The sequence below is a fragment of the Portunus trituberculatus genome, chromosome 29 (genome assembly GCF_017591435.1).
Source record: "Portunus trituberculatus isolate SZX2019 chromosome 29, ASM1759143v1, whole genome shotgun sequence".
NCBI lineage: Eukaryota > Metazoa > Arthropoda > Malacostraca > Decapoda > Portunidae > Portunus > Portunus trituberculatus.
Window position 1 is genome coordinate 13,534,843 of NC_059283.1, and position 24,653 is coordinate 13,559,495.

At 42.7% G+C, this 24,653-nt stretch overlaps 1 protein-coding gene across 1 annotated transcript in view; it reads right to left on the reverse strand.

Moving 5' to 3' along the window:
* LOC123510578 overlaps positions 1–24,653 on the reverse strand; it is a 41,706-nt gene that overhangs the window by 9,371 nt on the left and 7,682 nt on the right. The window contains exons 7-8 of the mRNA XM_045265855.1: positions 12,126–12,288; positions 4,662–4,870 (exon numbers count right to left, since the gene is read on the reverse strand). Coding sequence (XP_045121790.1) covers positions 4,662–4,870; positions 12,126–12,288 — 372 coding nt within the window. The remainder of the gene's footprint in view (positions 1–4,661; positions 4,871–12,125; positions 12,289–24,653) is intronic.

Genomic DNA, 24,653 nt, shown 5'->3' on the forward strand with positions numbered 1-24,653 from the left:
AAATTTTCTCTCTCTCTCTCTCTCTCTCTCTCTCTCTCTCTCTCTCTCTCTCTCTCTCTCCTTCGTTTCCCTCTCCCTTCCCTCCCTCCCCCTCTTCCTCTCGAAAGATAAGCTACATGCGTCCCGCTTGTCTAAAATATTAGCAAATGTCTCTCTCTCTCTCTCTCTCTCTCTCTCTCTCTCTCTCTCTCTCTCTCTCTCTCTCTCTCTCTCTCTCTCTCTCTCTCTCTCTCTCTCTCTCTCTCTCTCTCTCTCTCCAAAGAGAGAAGCATCCACTTTCCTCTTCGAAGGCAATATAGTGACTAAAAAATAGCAGTATAATACACAAAGACGACAAGTATGACAAGCTTGCACGAGTTTTCCGCGCTCGGGCACGCGGCACTACCACCCGTATATCATACAGGTGGGCTTTTTTAACATCCGGCACGAAGGGGTTAAAAGTGAGTTTATGTATTCTACTGTATTAATATTGTTACGTACGCCACACGGCTGCGGTTAACTGCTACAGCTCACTAGAGTGTTATTCTGGCAAAATCGCCAACTTCGTTACGGTCAGTACAGTGGGGAATATAAAACACTCCACAGAGTCCCCACTACTATAACTCACAGCCGCCGTAACCGTCAGGTTCTTTCAAGGTCGCCAACAGTGTATAATTTCCCCCACTGTAAGGGAATCTCCTTAGCAACTCCTCCTGTACCCAACCAAGTAGAATTTATAAATGATAGATATTATGTGTAACAGGGCGAGGCCTTAATACCCCCTAGAGAAACTGCCCAAAAGGACAATTCCACCCACTTCTCTATGAAGTATTAATGCCTCTCCGCACGCCTTGTCCACAGACTGTGATAACTCACAGACCGGAACAACACGCGCAGTATATTACTATACTATCTTACTACAAGTGCTTCCTAACACCTGTCAGATTGACACCCCTAGCCTATGACTATTACGATATATGAGGTGTACAGCACATCCGGTGATGTACACACAAGCCCAGACACCACCTACGGGTGACAACAGCTATACACGGAGTCCAGATACTCGTCACTGACAAGTCTTACGGAAGACAACTACGCACCACTGACCGACATGAAGCCTCTCAGCATTCAATAGTGTGCCTGGCTACTACCACTACAGTATACTACTGAAACTATACAAAAGATGGTGGGGGCACACAGCCGCCCACCAAACCCCACTGGTGACTACAACCACCAACAGCAAAAATAGGACGAAACAATAACACGTCCCTCCGCGTCGCCACACCCGAGTGGACGAACGCACAACAGGAAATGTAGCCCCCAACCAGCTACACTTTCCTCAGGACAACAAGCCCGTTGTCCTACACAGCCACGGTCTACTGAGTAACAAGCCAGCTACTCAAGGGAGGGCACAACTCCCAGACCGATGACTAATGAGTACAGGCAACCCCCATTTAACGAAGGTTCACACAACGAAATTTCGCTATAACGAAGGTTTCATTTTAATACCATCTGCTCGTTAAACGAACACCAAACTCGCTTTAACGAAGTTTTATCCAGGTAATTTTTTTCCAAATTTGAAAGCCCCACTGTACCATGCAAGCTGACAGGCTTTTGAATACATCAGGAGCTGCTGGTACTAAGGCCTGCCTCAGGAGAAATCCTGAGACACCTATAGAATAAAGATCAAGATCAAGCCTCTCATGGACAACACAGGCTCTGCCGATACAAAGGCCTGACTCAGAAGAAATTCTGTGTCACCTGTAGCATCAAGATCAAGATCAAGATCACATGCACCACTCACTGCCCAGTCAAAACAAAACAGCGTCACCAGCAGCTCATCTTCCTTAGTTCAACTTACCACCAAAACACCCTGCAATGTGGCCTAACGTTCCTAAGAAGACCAGGAAGTGTCTTACTCTCGAAGTGAAGCTGGGTATTATTCACAGACAAGAGAGGCCAGAAAACTAATAACATTGCTTCCCACCATGGCTTGACTCCATCTACTGTCTACTATTTTCAAGTCAAGATACTCTATTAAGAAGGCTAGTGAGACCTCATCTTCCTTGCAAGCTAAAAGAACCACCAGAACTTGTGACTCTACAATGGATAAAATGGAAAGCCTTGTGGAAATGTGGTACATAAGTTTTGTATGCAGTACCATGATGCGCACTTTGTTTACATTCCACAGGTTGCCGGTTAGTGTATTTCCGTTTCACTCTCCCTCCCTTCATAAAGTTAAGATCATCAACATTATAAAGTTACGTACATACATACATTAGTGTACATTATAATGACTTAAATTAAACTACCTAAATGTTTAACTTCATAATTTTTACTTTCATTAAACCTTTCACTGTACTATGATGCACTCTCACTTTGCTTACTCTCAATGGAAGTTCAAATCAGGGGTTATACTTGTTATAATCGGTTCGCTTAACGAAGTTTCGCTTAACGAAGTGTTTTTTAGGAACATAACCTCTTCGTTAAACGGAGGTTGCCTGTACTTCTAAAGCACAGTCCAGCCACACGTGTCTCTTCCTGTGCCGAGATCGTACGTGTTAACTCCGCTGAAGACTGGCCGGTACTATAAACAGTATACTACTGATACTACACAACAGATGGTGGGGGCACACAGCCGCCCACCAAACCACACTGGTGACCACGGCCACCAACAAAACAAACAGGACGAGACAAAGCGTGTCTCTACGCGTCGCCACACCCGAGTGGACGAACGCACAAGAAATGCAGCCCCAACCGGCCACACTTTCTCAGAACAACAAGCCCGTTGTTCTACACCACCACGGTCTACCGAGTAACAAGCCAGCTACTCAAGGGAGGGCACAACTCCCAGACTGATGACTAGTGAGTACTTCAAAAACCCAGCCAACACGCGTCTCTCTCACTGTGCCAGACCGATGAGAGTGGTGTCTATCTCCGCTGAAGGCTAACTCGGTACTGAGTCCCGCTCACAACGAGAAGCGAGAAGAGGGAGGTGGGTTGTCTGCTCAACAGAACAGCCCGAGGAGCCCGCGCTGGGGTGGCCATAGGCTACGCGTATAATATAATTAAATAAACGGGAAATAATGCGGTGCCCCTCACAATATAAATTAGTAGTAGTAGTAGTAGTTCTAATTTCGTATTAAATAGGTGGTTATACACGGAAAATAACGGGATCAGACTTGGAGTCTCAGACTATTTTTATTTTTTTAGGTAAGAAGTTTGCCTCTGGGATAGCAGTTTCACAGGTAGCGAGGATTTTACCAGTATATAACACTCGCTATCTGCGAAGACTTACTGCATTTCAATTTCTGTAGGGGTGACTTTTGAGATGCTGGAACACATTCCCTATTATTAGATGTCATAATGGGTTCGATATACGGTAATTTCGATTTGCGGTAACGTTTTCAGGAAAACATATGTATGTATAATGAGGACTTACTATACAATGTTTATTGTATGCATGATATAAATTAACTATATTGCCCAAAATAACAACTTGACCCTCAAAACTCGGGACACATCGATAGACGTTCATCATGCAAGACTAGGGACACATCGACAGACGTTTAGGCTTTTTACGGCTATATTTTGGCTATTATCTTCCTGTTTTCTTTGCTTGTGAGCTGGCAACACTCATCAGGGGTAAACATATGCTCTACGTCACTATGTCACCAACGATGGATGGTGGGAGCGACAGTGATTTCACTGTGTCTGATTCCGCCACCTCTCCCACATGCCTTACTTCTATACCTCGGGTCTTTCGCCATGTTACGGGGAGACAATTTTTGAATGAGAGTGGTATCAGAACAGGAAGAGAGAGAGAGAGAGAGAGAGAGAGAGAGAGAGAGAGAGAGAGAGAGAGAGAGAGAGAGAGAGAGAGAGAGAGAGAGAGAGAGAGAGAGAGAGAGAGAGAGAGAGAGACAGACAGACAGACAGACAGACAGACAGACAGACAGACAGACAGACAGAGAGACAGAGAGAGAGAGAGAGAGAGAGAGAGAGAGAGAGAGAGAGAGAGAGAGAGAGAGAGAGAGAGAGAGAGAGAGAGAGAGAGAGAGAGAGAGAGAGAGAGAGAGAGAGAGAGAGAGAGAGAGAGAGAGAGAGAGAGAGATACACAAGGGATCCGTTTTCTATTGCTCTAGCCAAGGCCACTGAACCCGATCGGACACAAGGCCATGTAAATCGATGATGCCACCTCATTCAACCTGTGATAATTTGATTATCATAACATTTAGAGACTTCTGGTGTTTTTACATTGCAAATAGGAAGCGTTGCTTGTGAGCAGAACATAATTTGTACTCACTCATTTATTGAATTTCTAAGTGTAATCAGTACATGAATACAGGCTATTTTGTGTGTTTCACACCAAATTTTTACTTTGGGACCCATGATGTCTTGAGTTCACAAAACTACACACTGCCGAAGAGCACACACACACACGTGCGCAAAGGATGAACAACGATACACAACGCGAGCTGAATGTTCAGGTGGATGTGGGTAGCCGAGTGATCGCTGCACCAACTACTGATGGTTATTCATAACTTAAAAATATCTTCGTATTTCAAGGCGTAAATTATATGAAATTTTTCGTCGTATATCAAAAAAATTGTATATTGGGGTGATCGTATCTTGAGGTATTACTGTATTCTTCTAAGCAACAGAAAACAAGTACTACTTACTAACTCCATCTTCCTCCTGTGGAATATACTCAATCTGCATATAGGGAGTTTGGCACAGACCCTCAAAGTCTGCATTCTGGCAGCCCAAATAGCAGGTGAGGACATCCACCATGGAAATCTCCGGGACATCAACAAACGCATCCATTGCCTCACGCAGCAGATTTAACCTCTTGACCTCAATGAGATGACCAATGACTTCCACTGCTATCCTGAATTAGAAAACAAAAGGATGGTGAATTCATTTTTAAAAGTTATTTCCTTTTTAAACATGTACAAATATGAAGACAAATAAGTGCCAATAAAACTGATAATTAAAGCAAAGCATCAATTGCTCAATTACATTAATCCCCACATGAGTAGCACTAATTGGGGAGAAGGCCAATCCAAGTTATCCAAAAATCTGAGGGCTTTTCTTTTCACATATATCATGCCTGTTATCACTAACAGTTGATATGATCTGTGTAATGTATTACATAAATAGGTACCATATACATGACACATGCACACACATACATATGCAGCATACACACGCACATACACATGTTTATAAATTGATCAACGGAATGGACAAAGTGGATAATGAGGAACTGATCCTGAGAGAAGAATATGACATTCGAAGCACATGATCGCATAGTAAAAAGATGAGAAAGGGAAGATGTCTGAGAGATGTTGAAAAATATAGTTTACCACAATGATGTGTTGAGACATGGAACAGTTTGAGTGAAGAAGTGGTGTCAGCAATGAGTGTGCATAGTTTTAAAGGAAAATTGGATAAGTGTAGATATGGAGACAGGGCCACATGAGTATAAGGCCCAGGCCCTGTAAAACTACAACTAGGTAAATACAATTAGGTAAATACACACACACACACACACACACACACACACACACACACACACACACACACACACACACACACACACACACACACACACACACACACACACACACACACACACACACACACACACACACACACACACACACATTAGAAGCACAAGATCGCATAGTAAGAAACTGCGGAAGGGAAGATGTCTGAGAGATGTTAAAAAATTTAGTTTCCCGCAAAGATGTGTTGAAACTTGGAACAGTTTGAGTGAGGAAGTGGTGTCAGCAAAGAATGTACATAGTTTTAAAGAAAAATTGGATAAGTGTAGATATGGAGACGGGGCCACACGAGCATAAAGCCCAGGCCCTGTAAAACTACAACTAGGTAAATACACACACACACACACACATTGAAAACATATCTCTTATGCGAACACAAGCTGAGGTAGACATTACCACGACATGCAAGCCAAATTACATCTATAACAGCTCGGACAGCTTCTCATATGACACAGATGCTATAAGAGTTATTAGGGGGTATTCTAGCCAGTATATCAGCTTAGTGGCATAACATTAATCAATCAGACTTACAAAGTGCTGGAGATTGTTTACAGCATTCTACTATTTTTTGTCATTATAACTGAATGACTCAAATGAATGACTGAGGCATTTTCCTTATATTATTAGATTTAATGGCAAACTCATTCTGGCCTTCAGTCAAGACTTCTTAGATTCCACCCTAAGGTTACCTTTCACCTCAACAAGAAGATGCCACCACTCCTGCCAGTGTACAGCAATCATCACTGAATCTATAGAGCTTTATCCAGTATTATCAAGCAAGCCTGATAATTCAGTGTCATGGAGTGTAAGGCAAGCATGCTGCAGAGTCTACAGAGTTATGCCAATGTGATATCAGGATACATATGTGTTGCAGACCAGCTCTTCAGCATGAAATTCATCCTCATCTATAGAAAGGGAGCACCATAGTCACTATTAATTTTTTTAGTGTAATGACAAAAAATATCAAAAAGTCTGAAACAATCTCCAACACAATGAGTCTAAAACAACAAGATATTCCCCCAAAACACAGGAATATAATCTTTGAAATTCAAAATACTGCATTTCATGTTTTCTTTTTTGCCATTCATTTCTTTTCTCAGTAGAAAGAATATTGATAATCACTTCTCTCAGTAAGGTACAGTGGACCCTTGGACCTCGAGCATGATTCGCTTCAGAAGACAGTTCTATGTCTGAATTGTTCAAGATCTGAAATTGCTTTCTCCATAGCAAATAATATAAATCATTTTAATCAGTTCCAAGACCCCAAGATTCTTACCTAAATAAATAAGAATTGAAACAAAATCAATATTATTTACCTTTTGGTGGCAAACTTCATGGCACTTGTAGATGAAAGTGTGGGAGGGGAAGGGAGGCTGGATATTACTGTTTGGAAGGGGAGTCCTCTAGCTTGGCACTATGTATGTACTAATACAGATGGTTATTTCTGGGTAATCTTTGTATATTAGGCCACATCTTAATACCTTAACGAAAACTTTGTTTTGTTTCACGTCTGTTACATCTTGTCACTACAGTAGTTAAGAAATATTTTTGTTAGTTACGAGATCAGTGTACATACTTATACAAAATATTATTCACCATCTGACTCTACCTGGTTAAGGGGACTGTCCAGTGGCCATGGTACTGAAAAATCTGAAAAATATCGAAAATCCCCAAAACACCAAAGCATTCCCAAACATATGGCAACATAGTGATGGAGTATTTTGGGGAAATACGCTAAATACGTGGGGTATCTAAACTTTAACCCCTTCAATACGGTGACGCCTATGTGGGCGTCATGAAGCCCCAGTAGCAAATACGGTGACGCCTACGTAGGCGTCATATTTCTTTTCTGAGCTTTCTTCAGTTCAGTTGTCCCATATAGTGTGTTGGATACCAATTACACACGCCGTATGCTGTCCTTGAAATCCTAGTGCTCCTCCCACCATCCTTGTCTCCACCAATCACTAAAGATAAGCTACATGCGTCCCACCTTGTGTCTAAAATTACCCAATGGCATAGACTGTTCCCATCTCTCTCTCTCTCTCTCTCTCTCTCTCTCTCTCTCTCTCTCTCTCTCTCTCTCTCTCATCTCCTTTCCTCCCTCCCCATCTCCTTCCTCCCTCCCCTCTCCTCTCGAAGATAAGTTACATCGTCCCACCTTGTAACATTTGTGGCTAACACACACACACACACACACACACACACACACACACACACACACACACTCACACTCACACACACACACACACACACACACACACACACACACACACACATCCCACAGAGATGTATTGAGACATGGAACAGTTTAGATGAAGAAGTAGTGTCTGCAACGAGTGTGCACACTTTTAAAGTAAGATTGGATAAGTGTAGATATGGAGACGGGGCCACACGAGCATAAAGCCCAGGCCCTGTAAAACTACAACTAGGTAAATACAACTAGGTAAATACACACACACACACACACACACACACACACACACACACACACACACACACACAAATACAAAAACAACAAATTTTCTAATCTCTCTCTCTCTCTCTCCTCCTCTTCATTTCCCTCTCCCTTCCCTCCCTCCCCCTCTTCCTTTTGAAAGATAAGCTACATGTGTCCCGCTTGTGTCTAAAATATTAGCAAATGTCACTCTCTCTCTCTCTCTCTCTCTCTCTCTCTCTCTCTCTCTCTCTCTCTCTCTCTCTCTCTCTCCAAAAAGAGAAGCGTCCATTTTCCTCTTGGAAGGCGATATAGTGACTAAAAAATAGCAGCATAACACACAGACGACAAGTATGACAAGCTTGCATGAGTTTCCCGCGCTCTTGCGCACGGCACTACCACCCGTATATTATACAGGCGGGCTTTTTTAACATCCAGCGCGAAGGGGTTAAAGGGCCCCTGCCACGCCCACCGCAGCCCGGGGCTTCCCCCCCTCCCCACTCTCTGTACCATAAATGATGATAATAAGCACGGAAAAAGCCATGGAAGTGGTTTCTTTGGTAAGGAAAGGTGGGCGCTGGCAACTTAGTACTACGGCGTACATAGGAACACACCCTCTCCCCTTCCATTTCAGTGTCCATGTGACTGTGATGGGAGGAGGATCTATTGAGTATTTCGCTCATTATGTTACACCTTGCAAGCCACAATCCAGCCTATTTTACCTGCCTTTTTTGCCTTACAATGTCTAAACAAACAGTGCAAGTAGAAATTACAAGTTGTACCAACCATGCATGGATGGGAGACACCCTCGCCTTTGAGCGACTAATAACTACAATCATTGTAGGGGCGGCCAGGTGCCATATGAGTCATACAGAATATTCTAAACATGCCTAAAAAGCATATATGATGCACATGGTGGTGTATGAGCATGAAATATCCAACCCAAATAAATGTACAGGGTCACAGAGGACGAAAATGACATCTCTGGGGTTTTTTGCCTTTTTCTCAGTTTCCACTTTTAATCATTCAAATTATATCTTCTCCCACATTTCACAACGGATTTTCAATTTTGAGGTATCATTTTGAAGCTCAATGAAGCTGCTACATTTCCATCTCATAGAATTTAGAATTTTTTTCTAAGTGCCACAATATTATTTTATATAAAAAAAAATAAATAAATAAAAAATTCATAATGGCCATCAAAATAAAAAAAACAAAATTCTATGAGATGAAAAGTTTTGGTATATGACATCCTTCATATCCGTACTGGCAAAATTGAAAAATGTCCTCTAGTGACAGTTTATAGGAATTTTTTTTTTCAAAAATTTTTTTTTCATGCAGTTATTTATGGTTCGATTCGCTTGTAACTACTAAACTAACATGGTGTAATAAACATCTATCAGCGAAAAAAAAATTACTCACATACCTCTATTTTCAATTTTTCAAAAACCTCACCGGACGGTCCCTTTCAGTGACTCAGGTCAAATGAAAAACTGGTCAAATGTCCTGATCCTAGCTAAGATTAAGAGCATGGCAACAATGTGCAAGCAAAACAAACAAGGAACTAATGTTCATCTCCTGCTAACAGCACCAGTGTCACCCAGATTAGGCTGGATTCAGTCACCTTTGGGTTTTTGTGATCCAAATTCTCTTCACTCACTTGGAGTAAAACTTATTGAACGTTTTCTTCAATTTGAATTGTTCGAGGTCCAGGGTGTTCAAAGTCTGAGGGTCCACTGTATCAGCTAAAACAAGAATATCACACTAAACTTTACAAATCAATGGCAATTTTTAATTCTATGCACCAAAATTTCTTATGCCGTCCAAAGAACAAAAAAAAAAAATACAGTAATACTCCACTTAACAAACAGGATAGGGGGTGTCAAAGCTGTTCGTAGAGCAAAAATTCATTAAGCGGACGTAATTTTTCCATAGGAAATAATGGAAATAGGGGGGATGTGTCTGGGCTGGTTCCCAACATACCACATGGGTTAAAAATAAATTATATATACGTTTGGCAGCATTTTGGGCCACCAGTGTACCACTACTTTTATGATGTCATATGAGTCATTGGAAGTTAGAGGAGCTACGTACAAATTCTCTCACATTCTCGCATTTATGTTTACAAAACAACATTTCTATTAGCTTTTTACAAACCTTGCCCCCAAGAAAGGATTGTTTTGTAATGCATAAAGTGAAATCTTACATGGAATACCAAAACATAAGGCAGAGATGAGATGAGCCACAGACAAAGCGGGAGACTCGCAGTGACTCGGCCGCTTCTTCTTCTTCTTCTTCTTCTTGTAACCCTTTTAGCCTGCATGTTGTCTTTCCCATGATATTTGTTTCCACTCCTCTATTGCCTGCTATAATGGATATCATATCTTAGTATTCATATACGCTCATGCCACAAGGATAACCTCGACTCCGTGGCACTGAGTGATAGTGAATTATTAATGAAATACCGCGGTATTTCATTAGTAATTCACTATCACTCAGTGCCACAAAGTCGAGGTTATCCTTGTGGCATGAGCGTATATGAATACTAAGATATGATATCCATTATAGCAGGCAATAGAGGAGTGAAAACATAAACATCATGATGAAAGTAACACACAAGCAAAAGGGTCACAAGAAGATGAAGAAGCAGCCGAGTGGCCGCGAGTCTCCCACTTCGTCTGAGGCTCATCTCATCTCTGCTTTATTTTTTGGTATTCCATGTAAGATTTCACTTTATGCATTACAAAACAATCCTTTCTTGGGGGCAAGGTTTGTAAAAAGCTAATAGAAATGTTGTTTTGTGAACATAAATGCATATAATAAGACAGTAACACCACTTCCAGAGGTGGTGTTCCCAGCAACCTCAGAGCAACCTGATAGCAACCTTGTCACCATCCCTCCAAGCGTTCACAGATGCCATTTCGCTGCAAGAGGCTGCTCTGATGTTGTTAAAGAATCTTGGATCCAGCTCCAGGAGCGCTAGAGACAGAGGCGGGGAGCCAGCCAGTCACAGCAAAACTACCATGTTCGGTCCCTCACCCGGCAAATTCAAACCCAGAAAATTCACTAAAATGGATGTGGTTGTACGTATGCGGAATTTTTGGTCTAACTTTATACAGTACATTAAACCAGAAATTCGTTAAACGAACGTTCGTTAAGCAGAGTATTACTGTACAGATAAAAGATACCTAAATATTTGCAATTGGGCAGAACAATCATCACACAACAATACTGGCCATCAAACTAGTTCATAAATGCAAAATGACAGTGTATATGGTGGTCATTCAAGAACAGGAATTTGAGACATGTTATCACCATTGAACAGATTAACAGAAAAAGTGTGTTGATTCACAAAAGGTACACTACAGGATATCAGAATTACAAATAAAAAATAAGCCACTTTATTGTCCCTTGTTCTAAATCTTTTCCTTTATGCAACTGATCCATCCTTACATGGCTTACCTTACAAGTTATCACTTCTCACATTCGATCTAACTATCTTCATCAGTCTTTCAACCTCCATTCTCTCCACAAACTGCTCTCTCCATCCTACCAAATCTCCCACAACACCTGTTCTTCTTACTTCCTCAATTCTGACTCTATCTATCTGAGTTACTCCAAGCATACTCATTGGACACCTCTTCTCTTCTTGTCTACTGTTACCACTATTCCTTCATACAGTACTCTGTTTACATTCACTCCAAATACAATAATCTTGAATAGTCAAATTTTTCTGCTTCCTCCAACTCCTCACTGTTCATCCTACCACCTGTCTCCCTGGTGCACCTCATTTACCTTACTCTATCCAACATTTACCTTCACCTTCATTCTTCTACACACGTCTACACTCCTCTACCACGTTAGTTAACTTCCCTCAATCTGCCACACACTGCCATGCATTTACCTTTCACACTCCCCCTCTGACTACCACTCTACCTTAGCATCACTCGCCCCCAGTTTTCTCACTTCATACCAATCCTCATTCAATATATAAAATTAACTAAGTAACATCCTCTCTCTCTCTCTCTCTCTCTCTCTCTCTCTCTCTCTCTCTCTCTCTCTCTCAAGGTATAACTAGATCGATAAACAGACAGATGCAGACAAAGATAAAAAAAAATCCTTCTACAGGAATAAACACTTACATGCTCTCTGAGAGAGCTCCTCTGTCAATAGTTCCTATCACTTTCATTAGTTCAGCACTTTTGTTGCTGTAAATGGTTTCTTTAGCTTCCTTTGGAATAGTTTCCTGGTGTCCATCAGTCCTTGCCCAGCTGTGGCACTCTTCAAACGGGGAGCCCTTGGTTTCTGTAACAGTAAGTTTTCTGCTAATGAAAACTAAACTAAAGCAACTTTCAACACAAGAGAAAGGTGAAAGAAAGAGCTACAAACAAATATAAAACACTGAAATAGATCCCTAAGTAATAAATTAATATATAAATATTCAAAATGACATTACACAACATACAAATCTTTCATACATCTTATATTTCACAATAGAGAGATGACACCACAACCTGAAGACCCCAACTGTTGAGACAAATTGGAAGCTGAAACATTTCTTGAAAAAAATTTGTCCTAAAATATGAATGCAAATGTTGGATATTCCCCAGGCTTCACAGCCAGGGAATAAACATGAAAAGAAAACAATACAAAAAAATTAATTAATTAATAAAAAAAAAAAAAAAAAAAAAAAAAGCAGAATAAAAATAGAAATCTCAAAACTTAATTTAACATCACAGAATGTTCACAAGGGAACTGTAGAGCAATGAAAAACTGGCCAATTCACAGAGTGAATCAAGATAATAGTGGAAGCAAGTGAGTGATTGTGATAGCCCTGTTATCAGTAAGCTTTACTGGCAAACCTTTTTAACAATCTGTAGTTTCACTTTTATCAATAAATAGTGTTTCCTTGAAGTCTGGATGCCTAAGGCAATATTGATACACAACAAGTAAATACAGTAGAGACTCAATACTCAAACTTCATTCGTTCCAAATGGCCATTCGAGTATTAAAAAGTTTGACTATTGATACCTATAAATCAGGTAATTCATTCCAGCCATTGCCAAACCCAAGTCTAGAAAAAAAAGCAGTGGTTTAATTTTCCAGTCATCGCTAGCATTGGCGCAAAGAAGCAGGGTTAGCCTGTCTTTCATGGGCTTGTGTCCTTTGAAACACTTCTCTTCCTTTGTTATGCAGATCATGTTTGGTACTTCATTTTTTTCCAAAACAGGAAAATTTCATCACAATTAATCACTAAAACTCGGGAATGGGATTTTTAGCTCGCACGCTAGCTCAGGAAGTTTGGCGAGAAACACACAAAATAGCCTGTATTCACATACTGATTACACTTGGAAATTCAATAAATGATTGAGAACAAATGGTGTTCTGCCCACAAGCAACTCTTCCTCTTTGCAATGCAAAAAAAACAGAAGTCTCTAGATGCTATGGTTATCAAAATATCACAGGTTGAATGAGGTGGTATCATCGGTGTACGTGGCCTTGCGTCTGATCGGGCTTAGTGACCTTGGCTAGAACGATAGAAAACGGACCCTCTCTCTCTCTCTCTCTCAAAATGTTCGTAAAGTGATCTAATAATATGTATATTTTATTTGCAAAAAAAAATATAAAATATAAACAATAGGAGTTGGTGGTGGTGGTGGTGGTGGAATGTCCTCCCCTTCGGTGGTTGAATCTCCTATAGCCATATCAGAGTCCAGAACATCAGTATCTTCACTCTCTATTATTGTAGAAACTGTTAATTCCAAAACCTTTCCAATGCCACTCTTATTCAAAAGTTGTCTCCCCGCAACATGGCGAGAGACCCGAGGTGTAAAAGTAAGGCGCGCGGGAGAGGTGGCGGAATTGGACACCGTGAAATCACTGTCGCTCCCACCATCCACTGGTGACAGTGACGTATAGCATATGTTTACTCCTGACATGGGGGCTCGCTTGCCTCACAACAGAATGAATTCCTGGTTTTTTTTTTTTAATTCACAAACCACTCTTTACTTGCTTTAAAATAATCATTGGAGTCAGATGTATAGTATCAGAAATAAAATCACGATCCAGCAGCCTAGCCTTCACACAAATTATGCCCTCTGACAAAGAATCACCAGCCATCTGCCTTTGGTTTATCACATCAACAATTGTTCCATTTCTTCCACTGCCACAGGTTGCTTATATTGCCTTTTCATACCAATCGCCACATCAGCTCTTTTAATGAGTTGTCTTTTCAGTAAAGTGGCTACTGTAGATTTAGCCATACAGTACTCAGCTGAAAGATAGGTTATTCTTCCTCCTTTCTTGTACTTATCAATAATCTCCTTTGTCCTTTCGATTGAGAAAGCGCAGGACAACATTATTCTTAAGAGACAGCAAAGGATCAACTGGCTGCGGTGGTCCGGTGGGGCAGCAGGAAGGGAAAGACCCTTTGTTTACAGCCACATGGATGGACATTCGACTAATACGTATTTTTTCAAGTATTAAGTAGAACTTTTTGCGTTCGACTATTGAAAAGTTTGACTATTTAGACGTTCGAGTATTGAGTCTCCACTGTACAGTGGTGCCTCAGTTATCACACTTGATTCATCCCAGAAGGCCATTCACAAACTGAAATGTTTGAAAATCAAAATAATTTTCTCCAAAAGAATCAATGTAAAATAGATTAATCTGTTCCTGAACAAAACGGCTAAGTTTGAGTGACTCAGCACACACACTGAAGTCCCTGCAGCATATATCCTCTATCAAATGCTTCTATGTGTCTTTCAGCTAGAATAAACAAAGGATCATTGCTCCTATAGCAAGTATGGGCAAACTATGTCCTACAGGCCACATGCAGCCCACCAAAGGAATTCATGTGGCCCTCTAAATGTTAGTAAACTTGAAAGAGAAAGATACCAAACAATGCCAAATAATATTGTGAACCTTTTGTTTTCTCCCACAGGAGTGCATATACATGTGAGAATAGTTTTTTCTTTAAAAGCCTTTCATTTTGTCTGTTTTAATTATTAATTATTTTGGATTAATATACTATAATACAGCCTTACAAAATTGTAATTTTCCTTTTTTTGTTTTCTAATATGGCTCTTGCACTGAAAATTTTGCCCACCTCTGTACTATAGTAACAGCTTCTAACTGACACCAAGACCGCATGTGCTGATCTTCCCGACAATGTTTAAAACATTAGGATATAAGAAAATGAGGGAAGCTACATGGGGCCATCGGGCCTGCACATAGGAGTCCCCTTTGCTTGGGACAGTCAGTCACAGGTGCATTTCATGGGATGTTATCCAACATTTTGCACATTCTACCCCACTTCATATACGTATACATATATGTTCTATGTGTGTGTGTATAGATAAATATATATATATATATATATATATATATATATATATATATATATATATATATATATATATATATATTGTGTGTGTATATATACAGGCAACCCCCTTTAATGAAGGTTCACACAACAAAATTTCGCTACAAAGAAGGTTTCATTTTACTACCATCTGCTCGTTTAACAAACACCAAACTCGCTTTAAGGGAGTTTTATCCAGGTAATTTTTTCAAAGTTTGAAAGCCCCACCGTATCACACAAGCCAACAGGCTTTTGAATACACCAGGAGCTTCCGATACTAAGGCCTGCCTCAGGAGAAATCATGGGACACCTTTAGAATCAAGATCAAGATCAAGCTTCTTGTGGACATGCTCACCACTCACTCCCCTGTTCAAAACATAACAGTGTCAGCAGCAACTCCTTTACCCTCGCTCAACTTACCACCAAAACGCCCTGCAATGTCGCCTAGTGTTGCTAAGAAGACTAGGAAGTCTCTTACTCTCAAAGTGAAGCTGGATATTATTCACAGACACGAGAGGCGAGAAAACTTATAGCATTGCTCGCCACCATCTTGACTCCATCTACTGTCTCTACTATTTTCAAGTCAGCAGACTCTATTAAGAAGGCTGATGAGACTATCTTCCTTGCAAGCTAAAAGAACCACCTGAACTCGTGACTCTACAATGGATAAAATGGAAAGCCAATTGTGGAAATGCGGTACATAAATTTTGTATGTGGTACAATGATGTGCCCTTTGTTTACATTCCACAGGTTGCCGATTTGTGTCTTTCCCGTTTCACTCTCCCTCCCTTCATAAATTATAGATCATCAACATTATAAAGTTACGTACATACATACATTAGTGTACACTATAATGACTTAGATTAAACTGCCTAAATGTTTAACTTCTTAATATTTACTTTCATTAAACCTTTTACTGTACTATGATGCACTCTCGCTTTGTTTACTCTCAATGGAGGTTCAAGTCCGGGGTTAAACTTGTTAAACAGAAGTTTCGCTAACGGCAGTGTTTTTAGGAACGTAACCCCTTCGTTAAGTGGGAGTTGCCTGCATATATATATATATATATATATATATATATATATATATATATATATATATATATATATATAGGCAACCCCATTTAATGAAGGGATTACGTTCCTAAAAAACACTTCAATAAGCGAAACTTCATTAAGCAAACCGATTACAACAAGTTTAACCCCTGATTTGAACTTCCGCTGAGAATAAGCAAAGCGAGAGTGCATCATAGTACAGTAAAAGGTTTAATGAAAGTAAAAATTATGAAGTTAAACATTTAGGTAGTTTAATTTAAGTCATTATAATGTACACTAATGTACGTATGTACGTAACTTTATAATGTTGATGATCTTAACTTTATAAAGGGAGGGAGAGTGAAACGGGAAATACACTAACCGGCAACCTGTAGAATGTAAACAAAGTGCGCATCATGGTACCGCATACAAAACTTATGTACCACATTTCCACAAGGCTTTCCATTTTATCCATTGTAGAGTCACAAGTTCAGGTGGTTCTTTTAGCTTTCAAGGAAGATACGGCCTCATCAGCCTTTTTAATAGAGTCTGCTTACTTGAATATAGTACAGTAGATAGAGTCAAGATGGTGGCAAGCAATGTTATTAGTTTTCTGGCCTCTCTCATATCTGTGAATAATACTCAGCTTCACTTCGAGAGTAAGACACTTCCTGGTCTTCTTAGGAATGTTAGGCCACATTGCAGGGCATTTTGGTGTTAAGTTGAACTAGGGAAGATGAGCTGCTGGTGACGCTGTTATATTTTGATTGGGGAGTGAGTGGTGCACATGATCTTGATCTTGATCTTGATGCTACAGGTGACGCAAAATTTCTTCTGAGTCAGGCCTTTGTATCAGCAGTGACTGTGTTGCCCATGAGAGGCTTCATCTTGATCTTTATTCTACAGGTATCTCAGGATTTCTTCTGAAGCAGGCCTTAGTACCAGCAGCTCCTGGTGTATTCAAAAGCCTGTCAGCTTGTATGATACGGTGGGGCCTTCAAATTTGAAAAAAATTACCTGGACAAAACTTCGTTAAAGCGAGTTTGGTGTTCGTTAAACGAGCAGATGGTAGTAAAATAAAACCTTCATTGTAGCGAAATTTCCTTGTGTGAAACTTCGTTAAACGGGGGTTGCCTGTACTACAATTAAATAAAATGTGTGCCTGGTACTTCATTTATCGTTTTTATTTTTCAGCCTTTTGGTAAATTTTTTTGGCAGGGAAGGATCTGGGAACGTAACCCCCATTATCCCATCGGGCCTATTATTCGCCGAACACGAATCTCGCCGTACACGACGAGCTCAGAAACGTAATTGTCGTGTTGGGCGAGGTATGACTATACAATTTTTTTTATATACAACGATCATCACAGAATGAATCAAAATCGTATGTCGAAGCCGGGGATTCCCCGGCTGCGGCGTCGCCAAATGTCGCAGCCCCAATTATAGGATTAACACTGAAGTGTGGAGAAACTCCCATCTCTCCCGCTCTCTCTCTCTCTGGCTTGTTACTACTTCCTCCTGTTTTTTATTACTATATAGTTCTCTCATGCACGTGTGTGTGTGTGTGTGTGTGCGTGTGTGTGTATAATCCTGCTTGCGCGAGTCTTTCAACAGTTTACGTATTGGTTCTCCTGTGATGCGGCACACACACACACACACACACACACACACACACACACACACACACACACACACACACACACACACACTCACTCACTCACTCACTCACTCTCTCTCTCTCTCTCTCTAAAATAGACAAGTAGACATGCATCTTTTTTGTTGTTTTATTTTACTCTTTTCCACACCACCCATGAGGTAAGAGTTAAGGTGCGTTTTTTTTTATAGAGGTTTTACCCTGTAGGCATAATCCTCTCTAAGCTATTTAATCAGACAGTTCTTCGTCAGAAGTGTCCTCCACATTGATAATAAAAGAATCCTCTAAGCAGAACTTGTTGACTCTGTAAATAATTAATTTCTCTCGACTATGAAGGTTGCGATGGCGAGTAGCGCGCGGATGAGATATTCACCTTCCATCCTGAGCGACAGGGATGGGAGGAGAGATTCGATTTGACCTGGGGATTAGCAGCGGTCAGGGAAGTTGACCTCACCCATGTCCAACCTTGAAAAGTAGCAACGCTGGAGAGCAGTGGTGCTACATTTTGTGGTATCTATACAAAATCATTGTCTTCATTACACTAAAACAATATTCAAAACTCTCTATACATCTTTAGTAGAAATTTAGAGGAATACACTTTTATGACAGTTCATTAAGATGTAAGTTAATAATAAGATCGAAACATGTGCTACGATGCTTGGCGACGCCGCAGCCGGGGAATCCCCGTTAGGTTTCCCCCTCAGCGGCCTTCATATTTGAGTCGGACTATAGGTCCTGCGAGAGGTCAAAGCCTTTAACCCCTTCCTTACCACAGTCACCCCCCGATGTAAACAAAGCGTTCCCCTCCTATACCGCAGGCCCCTGCCCGTGTGCGCACGTGCCTCACGGCCAGATCTACACATTATATTTCTTTCTAACTCAGTGTTATGTACTTTTTTCTAAACATATTTTTGTCATTTTATTAATAAAAGAAAACGTAAACATAATCATAAATTGTGCACTAATCATAAATTCAGCACCACACACTCTGCACCTGGTGAGGGTGGCCCTGAGGCAGTCATAACTAGGCTGCTCCCCCTCACTTGCCGAGAGGGTTTCAACACTGCTGTCACTATCACTCTCTCCTATTTCTTCATATTCATCTGGAGAGTCTTCCAGTATATCCTCACTATCTGTCTCATAATTATGATAATCCTCATCGCTGCTATACGAAGCAGACGCCATTATCTCTAATTAGGGTAGAGGCAATAGAACAGTTTCACCACGGCCGATACTAGAGAACTGATGTTCTTGGGGGGACTGTGGGAATAATATATGTCAAAGAATAGTGATTGGCTTTATAGTTTATGCATGAAAAATTAACTCCGATATTGATTGGCTAGTGGGGGGGATGGTTTTGTTACGCTGGGGTGGCTAAAAATAACGCCTCCAGTGTTTGTTTGTTTATAGTGAACCACGTGGAGCATGAAAAAGGCAAAATCCGCACTCAGGCCACGGTTATACACGGAAATGTATTTGTGTGGTACGCACGTACCACGGCGGCATCTTGCGGTACCACGAGGTCGCTTTTGCGCGTGGTACGCACATACCACAAAACAGTCTTGCGGTATGGAAGGGGTTAAGGGCGAAGACACTATTAAGCATTGCCCTATAACCTTTAATGACACAAGCCAAAAGTTGGCAAGACTGGTGGAGAAAAAGAATGAACTTCTGACTGGAAGGGCGTGACACCAAATGGCCTGTGTCCAAACACCACTGTCGATATTTCTTCAACTTGGATTGATAGTTCAAAGTCGTGGAATCCCATCTAGACTCCGCCATTGCTTGCGAGACTCCTCGGGAATACCCACAAAATCGGAGGAGTCGCTTGACAGTCTCCACCCTACTAACTGTAGTGCATGGAGATTGAGGTGAAACCAATGGAAGTGTGGTTGTCGTAGGAGGTCCTTCCTGAACGGTAGTCTGCGTGGAGACGCTATGGCCATACCCACCAGATCTGGGAACCATCTCCTTTGAGGCCAGAAAGGGGCGATCAATGTCAGCTTGGTTCTCTTTGATGAACAGAGCATGTTGATGACCTTTCTCATGATGACGAATGGTGGAAATGCATACATCTCCTTGTGGTCCCAGGGAAAAAGGAAGGCATCTGTCGCCACCGCTGTTGGATCTGGGAAGGGGGAGACAAAGTTGGGCAGTCTGCTGTTCAGCCATGTGGCAAACAGGTCTAGGAGAGGGTAGCCCCAAAAATTCCACAGGTCGGCACAAACCTGGTGGTGCAACATCCATTCTGTTGGCAACACTTGGTTCTTTCTACTGAGGCTGTCTGCTAGAACATTGTTGTGGCCTCAAACAAACCAAGTCAGTATGGTGACCGAATTGTCCTCTGCCCACTGGAGGGTCTGCAGGGCCTCTCGGTTGAGGGTGGCCGATCTCGTGCCGCCTGCCTTCTGTAAGTAGGCCACTGCCGTGGTATTGTCTGACATCATGGCTACAGTCTTCCCTCGTAGGTGTGACTCGAAGGTCTGAAGCCCCAGTCTGACAGCTCTTAATTCTAAGAGGGAGATGTGCTCCTGAAGATCCCTTCCTGACCATGGGCCACTGTGTTCTACGTCGAGAAGAGAGGCTCCCCAACCCTCCAAAAAAGCATCTGTGTATAGTACTTCCTGAGAGATGTGAACTGGAAATTCGGTACCGTAATGGTGTCTGTCCCAGTGGCCCGAGAGCTGGAACTGAAGACTTCTCATTCTCCTTCGACCCCCTGGTACCAGATGGATGAGAGATGAAAGGTGGCCCAGGAGGGTGAGCCAGTCCTGTGCTGGGGGAGCTTCTTGGGAAAGAAAGTCCTCTATGAGGTTTAAAAGATTGTCTATCCTCCTCAGTGAGGGGAATGCCACTAGGGTTCTTGAGTGGATCTCCATCCCCAGGAAGGCGACAGCTTGTCTGGGTGTAAGGTCGGACTTCTCCCAGTTGATGATGATGTTGAGGGAAGTGTAGAGATTCAAAAGTGTCCGCCTCAACCTTAAGGCTTCTTCTGTGGAGGAGGCTAGCACTAGCCAGTCGTCCAGGTAGCACAGCAGGCGAATGCCCTTCCTGTGTAGAACCATTGCAGGAAAAGCTATCACTCTGGTGAAGACCTGAGGGGCCGTGGACAAGCCGAAACAAAGAACTTTGAATTGGAATGGTTGTTGTCCCCACACAAACTGAAGGAACCGTCTACTGTCTGGGAGGACAGGGATCTGAAAGTAGGCTTCCTTCAAATCCAGAGACATCATCCAATCTCCTTGCTGGATGGCCATCATGACGGAAGTGTTGGTTTCCATCCGAAATGGTGTCGTGAAGATGAAGCGGTTCAGTGTCGACAAGTCGATGACTGGGCGGAAGCCCCCTGTAGCGTTTGAAACTACAAACATCCTGCTGTAGAAGCCTGGATCGTGTGGTGCTGGCTCCACGCACCCTTTTTGAAGGAGGGTGTGAAGTTCTTCCTGTAGCGCTCTCCCCTTCCTGGAGTCGGGAGCATAGCTTTCGAAGGCCCTCGGGAAGGCTGAAAGTGGTGGACGACAGGAGAAGGGAATGTGGTAGCCGTGCCAAAGGATGTTGACTACCCACACGTCTGCTCCCTCCCTTTGCCATACTTCCCAACTGTGAGCAAGGGAACCAGCTACAGGAACGGTCGAGGCTAGTGGGTTCTAGTTCCGAAAAGCTGCCTTCGCAGGGGCGGAAGAACGACGACTTCGCCGGAAGTCGGGAGGAGTTAGTCTTCTTGAAAGGTTGGGTATTGGCTTGGGGTTAGGGGCGTTTGAAACCCGAAGTAGAGGGCTTGGAATATGGCCGAGATGAAGATGATGAGGAAGGGGTGGAAGGAGGCTTCCTCTTAAGGGCAGCAACTGTCGCTTCTTGTAGCTTCCTGGTTGAAAAAAGGTCCAATTGTCTACGGGCTTGATCAACTTTCTCCTCAACAAAAAGGGTGGGGGCATCCAACAGAGCCAGCATCAGATCCAGATTGTTAGTAGAGGAGAAGGGATGCAGGTAAGGAGTCCAGGAGAGACTGCCTTCGAATCATTAAAATGTTAGAAAGTGCAGTGGTGGAAACTTGGGCTGCTCTTTGCATCGCCAATTGCATGCTGTAGACCGCTTGGTTCATGAGGACGTCCATATCTGGTACAGAGTCACTCAGCTTGAAAAGTCTGGAAACTGCACCAAAAATCCAGAACTGAAAATTCTGGATTGAACGTAGATATCGAAGGGCTTCCTCCAATTGTGCTAAATCCTTGCTGGAGATGGAAGAGCGCACATCTGAAGGGTTCCTCGCTAAGAGGCGAGCAAGGGACGAATTCACTGTAGCATTCTTGCAGTGCAGAGTGTCCTCGTCAGTCCTGTAGAAGGATTTCCCTGGAAGAGTGAAGGGAAGAGCAGAAGAGCGACCAGCTGAAATCCGTTCTGAAAGTATGTGGTTGATGGACTCGGTGGACTGCCTCATGACCCCAGACCAACGAAAGGGGGGGAGAGGACTCCTCTTCTTCCGAGCTACAAATTCCTCCTGACCGGGACCCAAGGGTTTGTCCTGGAAGGTAGGGGAAGAGCCCATGGAGTCTGGAAACTGGTTAAACACAAAGTGTGTCAGTTTGAGGAAAGCGGATTCCTCATCAGTGGTTGTTTCATCCTCTCAACGTCCGCCAGAGGACACAGGAAGTGAAGGCGAAAATGTCCAGTAAGTGTTGCCGTGCGCATCTCTTGTGTGGCTGGCAGAAGGGGAGAGCACGTCAGTCTCTAAGCGAGTCCTATGGCTGGGGCAGTGCAGAGCGGCGCCAGCTTGGGAGGGAGAACGTAGAGACAAGTGTAAGTCGTCATGGTGAGGACGAATCAGGTGGGGGGAATTGACAAGTTCCCGCTGTTCTGCGTGGTGGGCCGAAGGTGAGACGACAAGAGGGTGAATGACAGAAGTTTGTACTTGTCCCCTGCCGCTGGACTTAGTGTGCACTGTGCGGGACCGACTGCCAGAAGTAGGTGGCAACAGCTAGGGCTTAGTGCTTCGAGATAACGTGCGGAAGCTGCCAGCGTCGCCCCCAACCTGTATATAAGCTGACTCAACCTAGTGGTGAACTTCAGCACAGGATGTGAGGGCAACATTAGGTTGCGAAACAGAACGGGCCTTATTATTGTGGCAGCAGCCTGACTCGGCGACCGTCGGTCATGGGAGGGAGGAGTGTGTCGTGGAAGGCATAACTTCCCGGTCATCCCCCATAACAGCAGTGCGGGAGCGTTTCACCTTCCCCTTCAGGTCCTTTGGTATCCTCTTGGGGGTGCAGGAAGGAGTGGCAGGTTGTAGAGTGCAAAACTCCTGCTGAAAAAGGGAATTCTCCAAATCTACATTGGTGGGGGGGTCTGCCTCCCCTCCCCAACAGCTGTGGGAAGGTGGATGTTGGTAGAGACGCCGCCTCCACTCATAAACAACAGTGGAACATCGGAGGAAGGAGGGACAGGAGGTACAGAAATCATGCTGGTTAACTCTTCTGCTAACGAATCTATTACCATATCTTTCACAACATCCTTCAAACAAGTGTGAGAGTCGTCACCTGAAATCCCCAGGAAGGAAGCCATCTTGTTAAATCACCGTCAAGGCCTGAGAGAACTGGGCTTGTGGGTTGTCTGAAAAATTTATCTGGGAGACAGAGGGGCCAGGGGAAGGGGGAGGAGAGTTAGAAGAGGCACTGCCGTCTGCAGGGACCAGTGCCACGTCTGGATTCAAGGCATAAGACACAGATGATGATGGTGGAAGAACTGGTAAAGACTTACCACCCTCCTTCCCTTTACGGTAAGCCAAGCGTCTGGATTGACGGGAAACTTGGTGTCTACTGGCCTTAATGATGACGTCGTCCTCCCAGTCCTCACACTCCGGGCACCTCTTATCTAGAGAGCATATGCCGCCCCTGCAACCCACACAGAGGTATGTGGGTCACCTGACTCAGCACATAAGCACTTATCACACTGCAAGACACTACATATCCTCCCAGGGCGAGGATGGGAAGGTGCCGCTGTGCGTGGAGCCAGTGATGAAGCCATGAGACCAAGGCAGGAACACGGTGTCAGTTACATCCACTCCGAACAGACCGTAGTGAAGGAATGGAGTTGGTGGGCTGAGAGGGGTGGGTTGTGGGGGAGAGGGACAACTCCCGTTTACTTTACCTTCTCCCCCACAACCCTCGGATTGGGGGGTGACTACAATCTACGGCCAGGTAACCCATGTTCCACTCTATTCCTGTTATGTGAAACAGGGCAGCAATAAATGTATGTATATATATATATATATATATATATATATATATATATATATATATATATATATATATATATATATATTACTCTAATTTTGCGATACGCCAATTTTGCGACCAAAGACCAAAAATTGCCATTTTTAAAATTTCCTCATCTTGCTCCTTTCTCACGGTATTGCGAGTGGTGGCGGGAGAGAGAGCGTTCCCGCAAATTATATATTACTGTATTATATAGGCAATATTTTATTAATTTATTCATATTTATCATATTATACTATATTATTATCATATTTATATTATATTTATCATAGTTTGGTGGTTTTTGGCTAGTTTTCACAAAAATCTGGCAGTAGTTCAATGAAGCTCATCTGGCAACACTGCCCCGC